The sequence below is a fragment of the Pipistrellus kuhlii genome, unplaced genomic scaffold (genome assembly GCF_014108245.1).
Source record: "Pipistrellus kuhlii isolate mPipKuh1 unplaced genomic scaffold, mPipKuh1.p scaffold_m20_p_11, whole genome shotgun sequence".
Lineage (NCBI taxonomy): Eukaryota > Metazoa > Chordata > Mammalia > Chiroptera > Vespertilionidae > Pipistrellus > Pipistrellus kuhlii.
Genome location: NW_023425416.1, coordinates 25523552 through 25538558, shown reverse-complemented (window position 1 = coordinate 25538558; position 15007 = coordinate 25523552). Strand labels below are relative to the sequence as shown.

The window sequence follows — 15007 nt, the reverse complement described above, 5'->3', positions numbered from 1 at the left end:
ATGCATTTATGTTCTTTGGTTAATCTTTTCCCATCCTCCCACTGTCCTCCCCTCTAAGATCTGTCAGTCTAGTCCATGCAGACTAGTCTAGTCTCTGGACCTACTGTTTTTATTTAAATGCCACTTGCAGCAGGGAGCATGAACACCAAGGTAGGGTGATGATATGATCTCTGCCAAAGGGTTTTTGAAGATGTAATGAATTTATGATTACTGAAAGACAGCTACTCAAAGTGTTTGTCGCTACCACTCCTGATAAGAACTATCTCACTGAACATGACTTTGTTCCATTCCCTTTGAACATTTGAATGAAATAGGCAGGCATACTTGAACTATTACATACATAGAAAGGGGTTTATACCTTAAGATACTGTATATCCTTGACTGATGTGAGCTCAGGAAGCCCTGCAGTCAACATCAGTGCAAAGAGGGTGATGAAGAGGTTCCCATGCCGGCGTAAGATCAGATAGGCGTCCTCACAGCACTGGCGGAACCTTCATTGATGTGGCAAATCACAGGAGCATGACGTTAGCGGGGGAGATAGCAAATTAGTGTAAGAACACAAGAGAGACATAGCTAGACTTTCCACAAGAGCTGAACATTTTCTACTAAATTAATTAATAGTTCTGCTTCTTTGAAAACTGCCAGGACTAAAATTTACATAAAATAAATCAAGCTCTCTAAAATCACACTTTTATCTTTTCTCTTTAAAAAAAATTGATTTCTGCCCAAACTGGTTTGGCTCAATGGATAGAGCGTCGGCTTGGGGACCGAAAGGTCCCCGGTTCGATTCCGGTCAAGAGCATGTACCTTGGTTGCGGGCATATCCCCAGTAGGGGGTGTGCAAGAGGCAGCTGATCGATGACTCTCTCTCATCGATGTTTCTAATTCTCTATCTCTCTCCCTTCCTCTCTGTACAAAATCAATAAAATATATTAAAAAAAACTGATTTCTGAGAGAAAGGGGGAGGGATAAAGAGATAGAAATACCAATGTTGAGAAAGAATCGTTGATTGGCTGCCTCCTTCACACCACAACACAACACACTGGGGACTGAGCCCACAAGCTGGGCATGAGCCCTGACCGGGAATTCGAACTGACAACCAAGCGTGGCTTGGTTCCTGAGCCATGCTGGCCAGGCCACAGATATCTTTTTAAAAACCAAAACCAAACAGAAATTCTATGATAAAAGGCAATAAAAAAAAAACAAACTTAATTTAGGCTTTTAAATTCTATGAGGCAAAAAAAAAAAAAAAAGATAATAAAAACAAAGTGATAATTATAATCCATGAGGATTCCTGAACATACTTCTAGATTTGTGGCCTGATTCTAGAGATTTTCTTTATTGTCCCTGAAATCAGTGTCAATGCTTTTGTATTGGGCCTCCCTGTCATCCTTCCATCTTTCTCCCTCCTCTTCAATATGGTCATTCAAGAGGACCATCCAAAATTAACTTTGCCAAGGAAAAAAATGGACCCAGGGGTATATTATGTATAAACCCAGGCAGAACTAGCAATGATAATGATAATAGCAATTATTTAGTAAGGCTATAATATGAGTTGGTCACATCATATAACATACCTCTAATAATCAAAATAGCCCTGAAATTTAATTATTTTGTATCCATTTTAAGATAAAACAAAGACAGGCAGATAAGTTATGTGCTTGGAAACATACAAGGAGTGAGGCATAGATCAGAGATTACAAAGTCTACCCCTGAACCCTGGCTCCCGTACTGCACTCCACACTGAATAGCAGCCGAGGGCCTGTTCTCAGCATCTCACTCTCAAATGTCTTAACAGTTTCAGAGAATTTTCTAAGGGAGGAAAAGGTGATACACTATTAGAATTAAACACAGTAACTTATTTCAGTTTTGTAGTATAGATTCTCTTCTCTGAGTGTATCTGAATTACAACCTGGATCTAAAAGGCAAATTCCCCCCAAAACCTCCTATTAACAGACTATTTCCCAGACCAAAGAAATGCAAGGCCAGCTGGTCAGAGGAGAAAACGTCAGGTGTGATTATACCCTTAACATGAGGACAATACTCACCGGCCAAACTTTTCTGTGTTTCCTGTTTTTCCTTGTTGAATCACATGAATGAAATCATAGGTAAGAATAAAAGGCACTCGCTCCCTCTTAATGCCAAATTTAGACTTAAAATTTCCAAGAATATGTCCAAAGTCAATGTGAAAGAGCTGGAAAACAAATGGGATTTCATTTCCCTTATTTTTCTTGTGGGTTCTAAATAGAAAGGCAAGATCTCAGCAGTCCTAGGTCCACATATACTACACCCACCCTCAGCTTGAGCCCTTCTCTCTTTCCACAGCCTTCTTGGGAAAGAGCATGTCTAACATTCATAGGTCTTTTATATTCAGTAATAACCAATTATTTAGTAAGGCTATAATATGAGTTAGTCACATCATATAACATACCTCTATTAATCAAAATAGCCCTGAAATTTAATTATTTTGTATCCATTTTAAGATAAAACAAAGACAGGAAGAGAAGTTATGTGCTTGGTAACAGAATCTGCCTGAGTTTCACAAGAGACCATGCAGTACATAAGCAAGCATCCCTGAGGCCCTTGGCAGACTCTGGGGAATAGCTCACCTGGCCATTTTTTTTTACCATGATGTTGTCACTATGTCTGTCACCAATTCCAAGGACATAAGAAGCTACACAGTAGCCAGCACAGGACAGGGTAAACTCCTCAATGGCTCGGTCCAAGTCATCCCTGAACAAAAGAAAAAAATACAAGCAATAAATGTTTTCGGTCTCCAAATGAGAGAGGTAAGACCCGATCCTACACTTGTTTCCTCTTTAATTGTGAGAACTGCAACTCAGAGCTGCCAAAACTATATGATCAGAACTTGCTGGCTCAGCCAAGATGGTGAGGACAGTCATCACAGGAGCAGGACAGAGAGGAGTAAACATGAACAGGATGGCTTAAAGCCATAAGACTAGACTTCAGCCATTCAAATGACCGGGCCCTGGGGCCATGTTTCACTGAAGATGGGGGCATAGAAATGAGAGGAGACTATTAGCTTTTCTGGATAATGCTGAGGCTTTGGAACATTTTCGTCTGTTTTGACCTAACACTAGAATTCCATATTTAAGAGTTAAGTATTGCAGTTCCAATCATTCATGTCACTGACCTAAATTAGAATACAGACCCATTAAAGACAAGATCAAAATTTGTAAACTGATACATACAAGAGTTTGGATCTTGTCAATAATCAAATTTAAGTCTGATTTTGAGGTCTTTAGCTAAAAATACTTGGAAAGTGTTTTCCTCTTACTGTGTAATTTCTTAATTTCCTATTTATTAGGACTTTCCAATACAATAATCATAAAAAACACAGACCCAAGCACTTCATATTTTAGTGTGGAGAAATCAGTCTACAAACTCATTTACTTCTATTACAAAAATCCATTGAGAACTCACTTAAGCTCACACATTCACATAATTATAAAAGTTGATAAATATAAACAAAAATCTGCAAGCTCTTTTTAAAATACCTAAATGTTGGAATTTAAGATTTAGATAAAGTAGAATTAAACACTAATCATCTGTAGGACTTTAGGAAATCCTATTTGTCATTTTGATCTAACCTGAAATAAAGCAATAAATACATTAATATTTCCTCTAGGACACTGATGATTCTAAATGGGAGAATAGTTATTTGGCTGTTTGTTTGGAAAAACAATAATCAAACAAAATAAACTAACCCAGAATTGTATTCTTTAAGCCAGTTCAGAAGGGCATCTTTATTGAAGGCTGCTGCAGCAGCCACATTGCTACTGTTCAGCTGAATGTCAGCAATTGTTTCAGAGGTGCTCACAACTTCAATGAGGCCTGAGCGATCTCCTGTGGCTAAGCAGCCATAAGGCAACATCCTGAAAGGAAGAAAAAAAAAAAGGGGGGGGGGGGAATAAAGAGCCACATGTGTAAATTATCTATTAAATAAAATATTAACTGAGTAAGATTTTTCTTTTATTTTTAAAAACATTTTACTACTAATCTTGCCATTACTGTATTGCTCTCATGTGGAAAGATATGAGTTCTACCTCCTGTTAGGAAGTAAATCTCTTGGCCAACAGATAGAGTAATTTACTAGAATTCCAATATGCCAGCTAAATGTAAAATCTGTTATCTAGTTATTCTGGTGAAATATTCTATTAATTCACATAAGTGGACAGAAGTACATCAGATAAAAGTCTCATTTTTTACTCTAAATTTTGAGGAAGAAAACAATCCTTAATGGAGCACCTAAAAGGTAATGCAGAGCAAGATAAGTACTTCATATTAGCTTAGTTAATGGCAATTTCATGTGTCCAGATTCCAGCCCACAACCTTAAGGTCACCTTTTTGCTTTCTCTCATGCTCAACACTTACCTATCGTGAATATGTATATTGCCTCCATCGTTCCTTCTCCTACTACCCTAGTTCAAGTCACCATCAACACTTAATTATTCAACAGTTTCCTAACTAGTCTTCCTGCTTCCACATCATAGTTTTAGATGCAACAGTAACATAATCCACTTAAGATATACTTATAATGTCACCCTCCTGATGGAAATGTCTGCAATGGCTTCACACCTTGCAATGAAAGCCAATATAGTCGTCATAGCTCACAAGGACTTCAATCTACTACCCCTTTACCTTTTCTAGTGTCCTCCCCTGGGAAAGGTAGACTACTCTGGCTTCCTTTCTGTTCCTCAAATACATCAGGCACTAATACTCCCTCATTCCCTTAGAAGTGAAATTTTTTCTGCCTGGATCATTCTTTCCCGAGATATTTACATGACTTATTCCCTTGCCTTTTGGGCACCTTTGCTGTAATGTTAGCATCTCAGTGAAAAATTCCTGGATCATCCTATTTAAAATAGCAACAATACCTGTGGTACAACACTTGCTCTCTTCCCTGTTTTACTTTCCTCTATAGACCTCAGTACTATCCAGTATCCTGTACATTTTATTTGTAAGCTTACTGTCTGTATCCACCCTCATGGTGTAAGTTCCATTGGCAGGGATGCTTTGTTTATTGCAAAATCCTCAGTGCCTAAGAATGTGCTTGGCACAAAGCAGGCACTCAACAAATATTTTTAATGAATAAACATTTAGTAACAAAATCCCTATAATGTTAAGTTACCAATATTACACACGAGAAATAAAGTAATGTGCAAAAAGTCAGACATTTAACTAAGTAAAATATTCAATGCTTAAAACTATGTCTATGAGGCTCCAAAACTATCTTTTTAACCTTATATAGTTTCTAATGTCACTGAATATATGTAAGAAATCTGTAAGGCTCCTTCTTGTGCAAAATAATTTTCACCAAATTGATAAGAAGCATTTTGCTTTGATTTGCATTTTTATGACCCCTAGTGAAAATAAAACTTCTCGGCTCTCTTTTAGCCATTTTAAGAAGAATTTCTTTTGTAAATTAGCTATTCACATCTTTGCCTATTAGGATTTTATGTATTTTCCTTAGTGATTTATATTAGTTCTTTATATTATAACTAGAGGCCCGATGCATGAAATTCATGCACAGGGGATGGGTTGGGAAGGGGTGTCCCCTCAGCCCAGCCTGCACCCTCTCCAATCCAGGACCCCTTGGGATTGGACCTAAACCGGCAGTTGGACATCCCTCTCACAATCTGGGACGCTGGCTTCTAACTGCTCACCTGCCTGCTTTTCAGTCACTTGGTCACTACTCACTGCCACCCCCACTCCCCATCCCGCTGGCCTGGTTGCCCCACCCAGCCTGCTGTTCAGTCCTCACTAACCCACTGCAAGCCTTTTGACCCACCCAGCCTGCTGTTTTGCCTATTACTGTGAGAGCACCAATTTGCATATTACCCTTTTATTAGTATAGTTATCCTTTTCTAATTCTGGTTGTGAACATTTTCTCCAGTTTTCTAAAAACTTCATTAACACTACAACAATTCCAAAATGAAATGAGATGCCTTGAAAAGTTCACATGAAAGTCTGGTAACTACAGAAAATGAAATGGATGGAATTCATTGATTCATTAAGTATTTGGGTGTAGCTATGTGCCAAGCATTGTGTTAGCTAATGGTGATGCAGAAATGAGCAAAAATACTAGCTTTTCATCCAAATCACAAATGCACAATATACTACATATAATCTTTGTATGAATGAGAAGCGCCATAAGAATATGCCAAGAGTCAGATAAGATCTCTGAGAGGGGGAAGGTCAGAATGGCTGGAGGAGAGTGCAAGGGGAGCAAAAAGCAAGGTGAGGATAAGAAACAATCAGTGTTGGAAAGACCATGCAGGGATCTACAGGTCATGTAAAAGCTTGTCGTTGTCCCAAACTCACTGAAAAAGCCTTTGAAGGACTTTATGAGAGAGAGAGAGAGAGAGAGAGAGAGAGAGAGAGAGAGAGAGAGAGAGAATGTGCGTGTATCTGTAATCTGGGGAATGTGTGTTAGTGCATGTAACAATCAGATAAAACAAGAGAGTTTTAAATACTTCCTAAATTTTCTACCACACAACAATTCAAACAGTTTATGCCTCTTTTTTAAAAAAACTGAAATGACACGCTGGTTGGTTTTGCTCAGTGGATAGAGCATCGGCCTACAGACTGAAGACTCCTGGGCTCAATTCAGGTAAAGGGCGAATGCCCAGGTTGCAGGCTTGATCCCTAGTAGGGTGCATGCAGGAGGCAGCCAATCAATGATTCTCTCTCATCATTGATCTCTCTTCTCTCTCTCCCTCTCTGAAATCAATAAAAATATATATTTTTTTTAATTAAAAAAAAAACACCTAAAGTGGCCAGGGTTTTTTTTTGTGTGTATTTTTTTTTTTTTTAAACATATGCTCTCACTGATTTGAGGGAAAGAGGAAGGAAGAGGAATGGAGAGATAGAAACATTAATGATGAGAGAGAATCATTGATTGGCTGCCTCCTGCACCCCCGACTATTGGAGATCAAGTCCGCAACCTGGGCATGTGCCCTGATTGGGAATCAAACTGGTGACCTCTTGATTCCTGGGTCTATGCCCAGACACTGAGCCATACCTGCTGAGCATGTTTATGCCTCTTGAAGCACTTGCCTAATTCTAGCAAAATAAGGTTGAGAGCAGGGTTGACAAAGTACATGCTGGCAGTCTGGTATTACCAGTGGACTGCTTCATATCTGCATTATTTTTTAAGAATTTACCCCTCAATAAAAAAGGCAGTTATGGTGCATGAAAGGTTTTTACCAATTTCCTTATCCTTATCATGACACAACACATGTGAAGTAAACACTGCCGATTCAAGTGCACTCTGGCTCACTTTCCTGCATCTCCTCCCATCCTACTTGCAGCCACCTGGGCAAAAATCCAACAACTTCCCCTTCAAAAGCAGGCAATGATGAAAGCATTCAGTGTCTTGAGGATGTAACACTCACAATAGGAAGGAAAAAACACTCTTGTCTGAAAGACAGTTTGACAGAGTCAAGCTGGGGACAAATCCTGACTATCTTACAGGGCCTCCTGTGCACTCAACTTCTATACTTCTTATAAAGGCCTTGACAACAATTAGCAATATTTACCTTCCTTTCTGACTCTCTGACCCAAAGAGTGATTTGCTACCTTCTCACTAAAGAATTTAATAATATATTTAATTCTATAGTGGAGTGGCAGCTCGTTAACCCTACTCTGAATGGGTATGTAGAAAGTTTTCTCTGGTCTTGACTCTGACACATTGACCCAAGTCTCAATGGTACCTTAGCCCATTGTCTCCAAAGCAGGAGAGCATAACATCTTTACTTAATGATTTCATTAATTCAATCTTCTCCCTTCACTCTCAGACCACTGATACCAGTGTGATCAAAGAACTCTCTCTTACTAGGGAAGTAAACCCCATTAGTACAACTCAGATGTAAGACACAACGAAGACAACTATATATTCAAAATTTAATGTCACATGTATTTATGGGTGTGTGTGTGTGTGTGTGTGTGTGTGTGTGTGGAGGGGGTAAAGAGGGAGGACTGTCAACTTTAACAAAGGCTTGATAGATTTAAATGTAGAAAACATATTGGACTTGACAGAAAAGGCTATTTGTTGAGCAAAGGAGGTCAGGGTGTTCTAACATATTGATGGCTTACAAATGTTTTTATTTGAAATTAAATATGACAAAAAAGTACAATACTTTAAGACATCAGGGGAAAATGAAAATGAGAAATATGCACTTTGGTTCAAGCTAAAATGGCACTGTTACAAATACTAAAATATTCTGATCAAAATAGTGCTCTATAGAAGTTACATTAAATTTTAGATTAAACTTAAGAGTATGTGCTACGTGACCCAGTTTAACCTGAACAGCTGGCCAAAAGAAAAACAAACACAATAGAAACACTGGAGGCATGTATATTTATAGAAACAGTAAAAAATGTTTAGCGAGGAAAAGGTACTAGTTTGAAAATGAACTCAAAATAATTAAAGTCCTGCATATTTTTTTAAACATGGGGTCAGAGTACCAAAAGTCAGCAAAGATCTCTACACAGACAAGTTCCTTTTTCTTGTTAGACACACACTGCTTCCCATCTGGGAGACACCAGGTTTATTTCTAGCACTGCCTCACATGGGGCTGCCTTCCCTTTGCCCGAGGTCACAACGAACTTCAGATAATGCTAAACATACTTCACATTTGATCAGAATGTAAAATCAAAACTAAAAGAAAAGAACCTGGTTGGGGCTTTTAATTAGGTTGATGGAACTAAGGACAAAATCTTTAGCTCAGCCTTTTATAACTAAACTAGAGGCCCGATGCACGAATCTGGTGCACATGTGGTCCCGTGGTCTGGCCTGTGGGGATCCGGCTGAAATGGGCTCTCTGACATCTCCCGAGGGGTCCCAGTTTGCAAGAGGGCACAGGCCAGGCCAAGGCACCCCATGTGCACCAGGCCTCTAGCATGCATATAAGATCTTTAGTTAAATCTCTTCCTGCCCTCTCCCAACCCCTCTGAGATTCATCAGTCTGTTCTATGTTTCCATGCCTGTGGTTTCCACTCCTGCGTTGAGCAAATGCTCCCTGGTGGTCAGTGCGTGGCATAGCTACTAGTCAGCAGGGCGAATAGTTGGCCAGCCAGTTGAATGGTCAGCTGGTCAGTCGCTTAGGCTTTTATATATTTAGATAAGATTCATCATATGACCTGAATCTGTTCTTAGCGAAAGGAGACCACTATGTAGTTTCAATGCTGAATTTGAAAAGAATCAATGAGTTAGCCTGAGCCTGAAAAGTTTCCCCCATTTTTTTATGGTATGAGTAAAATAAAACATTTTTATTGTGGTTTACTGTTTTTGGAAGGGTCTCTAAACTTTTGCTGGGATGAGACAATATTTTAGATGCTGCAGACTATTAGGTTGCTATTCAATTCTGTTATTAATAGCATAAAAGTGGCCACAAACTATCAGCAAATAAATGGATTTGGTTGTGTACTAATAAAACTTTATTTTTAAAAAACCAGCTTAAATCCCTCTGGGTTTATATCCCTCAGGCAGAGTTTCTCACAATCACCATGCCTTTTATCTATGCAGTATTTTTTATGAGTGGTTGACCAAAAAACTTGTTTCCTACTCAAAATTATTAATTCCATTTTACCCAGCTGTATTAGAAATTCCTCCTAATTAAAAAACAACACTATAATTTATGGTGTTAAAAGGGTCTTTTTTAGATGAACTATAGAATCTCTCTTCCTTATTCCAATCACATCTACAAGTCTCATGAAAACAATAATACCTGTGCATCGTTCTTTCTACCTCAACAGCATAGCCAGTTTACCGTGTGAGGATTTAAGACTAGAAAACTTTCTAAAAAGAGAGTGAGAGAAAGAGAATATCAATGGGAAAAATACATACTTTTTGGGTACCAGAACACTTGGATAAATAAAAAATTACTATAAAGCCCAACTGGTATGGCTCAGCAGTTGAGTGTTGACCCAGGAACCAAGAGGTTACTGGTTCAATTCCCGTTCAGGGTACATGCCAAGGTTGCAGGCTTGATCCCCAGAAGGGAGCATGCAGAAGGCAGCCAATCGATGTTTTTCTCTCTCTCTCTCAAAAATCAATAAAAACGTATTTTTAAAGAAGGGGGAGGTATCAGATATATCTTACCATAATTGTTTTCTCGTTCAGACTGATAAAATAATAGAAAGACATCAAGTTTAGAGTCTAACAGCTGGATTTGAATGTGGCTCTGCTAATTAATATTTTTGTAAGTTTTGACAAATTATTTAACATCCTTTGATCCTTAATTTTCTCTGCTATTAAAAAGGAATAGCACATCCTATCTGGTTTGGCTCAGTGGATAGAGTGTCGGGCTGTGGATGAAGGGTCTTGGGTTTAATTCCGGACAAGGGCACATACCTGGGTTGCAGGCTCGATCCCCAATAGGGAGTAGACACATTATAGTCAAACTGTCAAGATTAAAAAAATAGAGCAGACAGGCTCAGTGGATGACAGTTGACCTCTGGACCACAAGGTCATGATTCAATTCCTAGTCAGGGCAGATGCCTGAGTTTCAGGCTCGATCTCCAGTATGGAGCATGCAAGAGACAGCCGAACAATGATTCCCTCTCATCATTGATGTTTCTATCTCTCTCTCATTCTCCCTCCCTCTCTGAATGCTAAATATATGCTTATTAAATCTGAACATCAGAATATAAAACCTGCTGTAAATTTTCTTCTGTACTTTCATGTTTGAAACAGTCCACAATTAAAAGAATATAGAGAATTAGGTAAATGATAAAGTTAAATATTATTAACTAGCATTTTAAAAGTTTAAAAACTGCATGGACCTATGCTATATCATGAAACATGCTTAATGTGTTTTTTTTCCTCCTTGAGTAAAAGAGATTACCATTGTAGAAAACTAGAGAAATAGATACACAAAGGGGGTGGAGTGAGGTGGAAAGAGGGGGATCATTTCAGTCCAACCACCTGAAATGACTATTGACATTAGTTTCTGTCAACATCAGTTTGCCATTACTTAGTTAATCTTTACCATGGTTGAAATCTATATAATAAAAGCCTAAGCGACTGTTATGGTAGAAAAACCAGAATGACTGGTCACTATGATGCGCACTGACCACCAGGGGCCAGATGCTCAATGCAAGAGCTGCCCCCTGCTGGTCAATGTGCTCCTACAGGGGGAACACCGCACAGCGAGAAGCTGGGCTCATGGCTGAAGAGAGCCTCTCCCACCTCTGCAGCAGCATTAAGGAGCAGTGAGCTGAGCGGTAAGGAGCAGCGAGCAGGCAGGTGGTAAGGAGCAATTGGTCCTATATTGCAAGAGGGATGTCCACCTGCCAGCTTAGGCCCGATTCTTGGGGGTCTCGAACTGTGAGAGGGCTCAGACATCCCCCTCAATGCACGAGTATCGTGCACTGGGCCTCTAGTAATTTTATAAAAATACTTTTGCATCAAATACATTTGATATTTAAAGGGAATCACTTTCTCCAAATTGTTAGCAATTTTTAAAACAATATTTTAAAAATACCTGACGATATCTGGTCAGACTGGGAAAGCTAGGAATTTTTTTAAAGTGTTATCTTACTATTGAGCAAATATTCAAAAGGACAGTCCAATTTTAAAATTTGTATATAAAGCAAAGGTAAATATCTTTGTGCATAAATCTCTTTCCAAATTTCTAATTTTAAAATTCTGGAAATATTAGATACAGGGTCTAAATAAACTTGCTACACAGAGAATTATATTAATTTACAGTGGTTTTATCATCTGCTCTTTACCTTAGAATATTTGATAATTAAACTTTTAAAATCCAGTATGTTTCCTTTTTTCTGTTGCCATAGCCTTTCCTCTTACTGTCCACCCTTAATAATGATGGTATCTTAAAAGCCCTAAAAGTTTACCAAAACTCTTGGCTCTCAGGAAGGCAGAGAAAATAATGTTACTAGGCTAAAATGAAGGGCAATCCTTTCACTGGCCTTGTCATATCATAACCATGTGATTCATCCCTAAAAGTAAACAGATTCTTTCTTTCTGAATTCACCATCACAAATCTAGTTCTACACTTGATGAAGTTTAAATAAGACAATATATATATTTTTAATATATTTTATTGATTTTTTTTTTTTTTTTTTCAGAGAGGAAGGAAGAGGGATAGAGAGTTAGAAACATTGATCAGCTGCCTCCTGCACACCCTCTACTGGGGATGTGCCAGCAACCAAGGTACATGCCCTTGACCAAAATCGAACCTGGGACCCTTGAGTCCGCAGGCCGGCGCTCTATCAACTGAGCCTGTTAGGGCAAATAAGATAATATATTTGAGAGTACACTGAAAACTATAAAAAGGTATATAAATATAAAAATTAATAACAGGAGGGAAGGAATCAATAAATTTAAAAAATTCTGCTGTGAAAGGAATATAACAAGAGACAAAAATAATTCACTAGTGTCTGGCCAGTTTGGCTCAGTGGATAGAACACTGGCCTGTGGACTGCAGGGGCCCAGGCTCAATTCCTGGTCAGGGCATATGTCTGGGTTGTGGGCTCAATCCCCAGTGGGAGGTGTGCAAGAGACAGCTGACTGATGACTCATTATTGACGTTTCTTTCTTTATTTTTTAAAAAAATATATTTTATTGATTTTTTTACAGAGAGGAAGAGAGAGGGATAGAGAGTTAGAAACATCGATGAGAGAGAATCATCGATCAGCTGCCTCTTGCACACCCCCTACTGGGGATGTGTCTGCAATGAAGGTATGTGCCCATGACTGGAATCGAACCCGGGACCCTTCAGTCCGCAGGCTGATGCTCTATCCACTGAGCCAAACCGGTTTTGGCCATTATTGATGTTTCTATCCCTCCCTCCCTCTCCCTTCTTCTCTGAAATCCACAAAAATATATTTTAAAAAACAACTTGTAACTAATATTTAAAAAAATAATAATAATAATTCACTAGAAATCTCACCGAAGATCCAGACCGGCTTCTTTCCAGAGTAAATCCATCAAGCGCAGAATTTGGAGTGTTAACATATCCTGTCGTAAATCTAAGAGAAAAATCCTGCATTATTACAAATGTTTTCCATTTTATAATTGCTAACATTAATTTAAGATTAGCAGCTAGAATTAACTAAAACCATTGGCAAATGCTCTGATAATTTCTCCCCCAAAGTTTTAAAGTTGATCATATTCATTAAGAGGTTTGTTGGGGCCCTGGCTGGTTTGGCTCAGTGGATAGAGCCAAATATCTCTCAGCCTGCGAACTGAAGGGTCCCAGGTTCGATTCTGGTCAAGGGCACATGCCCAGGTTGTGGGTTTGATCCCCAGTGGGGGACTTGCAGGAGGCAGCCATTCCATGATTCTCTCTCATCATGGATGCTTCTCTCTCTCTTTCCTTCTTCCTTCCTCTCGTAATCAATAAAATTAAAAAAAAAAAAAAAAAAAAAAGGTTTGTTGGTTAGCACATTCCAGTAACACAATTTCAAAAACAGAGTGTAGCCAAAACCAGTTTGACTCAGTGGATAGAGTGTCGGCCTGCGGACTGAAAGGTTCCGGGTTCGATTACAGTGTAGGGCATGTACAAGAGGCAGCTGATTGATGATTCTCTCTCATTGATGTTTCTAACTCTCTATCCCTCTCTCTTTCTCTCTGTAAAAAATCAATAAAATATATATTTTTTAAAAACAGTGTAAAAATAATTTAGTTTACTATGTGTAAGCTACTCTACTAATTATAATACAGCTTTAACACAATAATGTTGTATTAAAGCATCCACACTACTTTTTTTCCTTCTGTTTTAATTTTAGTGATACACAGGAAGCTCTCAAGAATTACTAAAGTAATAACTGCATGATGCGTTCACAAAACAGTAATAACTTATTTTATTTATGATGTCCAGGAGTAATTTTCAGGTAATAGAGGCTGTGAAAGTAGTGACTTCTACATAATGACACTCATATGGTCAAGTGATGTTAAATGTCTGGCAAAACACTACAACTTCTTTTAAAAGTAACTGTAAGCACATATTATGCTAAGCACATTTACTTGTTATCTCACTTAATTCCTGTTAATAACCCAATATATACATGCTATAATCCTCATATAGATGAGGAATCTGAAGCTCAATGAATTTTGCATGACTGCAGTTGCACAACTAATAAGTGGTAGCACTTGGTGTGAATACTTCAGTGGCATGCCCTTTATAAAGTATGGGCCAGTAAAGTTTTTGTTGTGTTTTTTAAAGACTGATTTTTAGAGAGAGAGGAAGGGAGATGGAGAAAGAGAGAAACAGCCATGTGAAACATTGGTTAGCTGCCTCCTGCACACCTCTTACTGGGGATCAAGCCCACAAGCCAGACATGTGCCCTAACAAACACTCGAACTGGTGCAAAGAATGACGCCCAACCAACTAAGCCACATCTGTTAGGACTCAGTAAGGGATTTTAAAAAACAAAACTATGGCAGCAATATCAAATTGTTATCACTGAATTAAGATGTATGAATATATTATCGGAAATATTCTGTTGTATTTCACAAGCTTTTTACGGAATAGACTTTGTATTTTTTAGGGAGGAAGAGGAAGATATATTGTAGAACAATGTATGTAAGCTGTAGAAGTCAATTTCCAAAAGAGGGTGAATTCAACCTCCCGACCACTGATAGCTATCTCTTTTGGATGCCATTTGCTGTTATACATTTCAGATAAAGAAATCGACAACAAAAGAAGAAATACTAAGAAATTTGGCACTATAAAAACTTTAGTACATACCATCACCATTTTTAAAAATCACGCCGACTGAATCCTCACCAAATATCTTGTTGTTGTATACCAGCCACAACGGCTTCATTTTAGAATCCATGTATTTACACTTTTCAACACTGAAATCAAATAAAGGGAAAATTAGCCCACTTCATTTTAAAGACAAGACAAAATTACAATTTTGCTGCTGTCGAGGAAGAACACCCTCACCTGTTCCAGTCTACAGAAGTCAGAACTAGAGCATTTCCTCTTGGCAGAAAAGCAACCTGGATGAA

At 38.4% G+C, this 15007-nt stretch overlaps 1 protein-coding gene across 10 annotated transcripts in view; it reads right to left on the bottom strand.

Annotated features, from left to right (window-relative positions):
• Positions 1-15007, bottom strand: part of PIK3CB (phosphatidylinositol-4,5-bisphosphate 3-kinase catalytic subunit beta) — a 105135-nt gene that overhangs the window by 1642 nt on the left and 88486 nt on the right. For all 10 annotated transcript variants that reach the window (XM_045579244.1, XM_036431299.2, XM_045579246.1 and 7 more), the window contains 6 exons: positions 14742-14851; positions 12942-13020; positions 3729-3896; positions 2610-2733; positions 2049-2194; positions 359-491 (listed from right to left, as the gene is read on the bottom strand). In XM_045579244.1, the coding sequence (XP_045435200.1) occupies positions 359-491; positions 2049-2194; positions 2610-2733; positions 3729-3896; positions 12942-13020; positions 14742-14851 (760 nt within the window). The remainder of the gene's footprint in view (positions 1-358; positions 492-2048; positions 2195-2609; positions 2734-3728; positions 3897-12941; positions 13021-14741; positions 14852-15007) is intronic.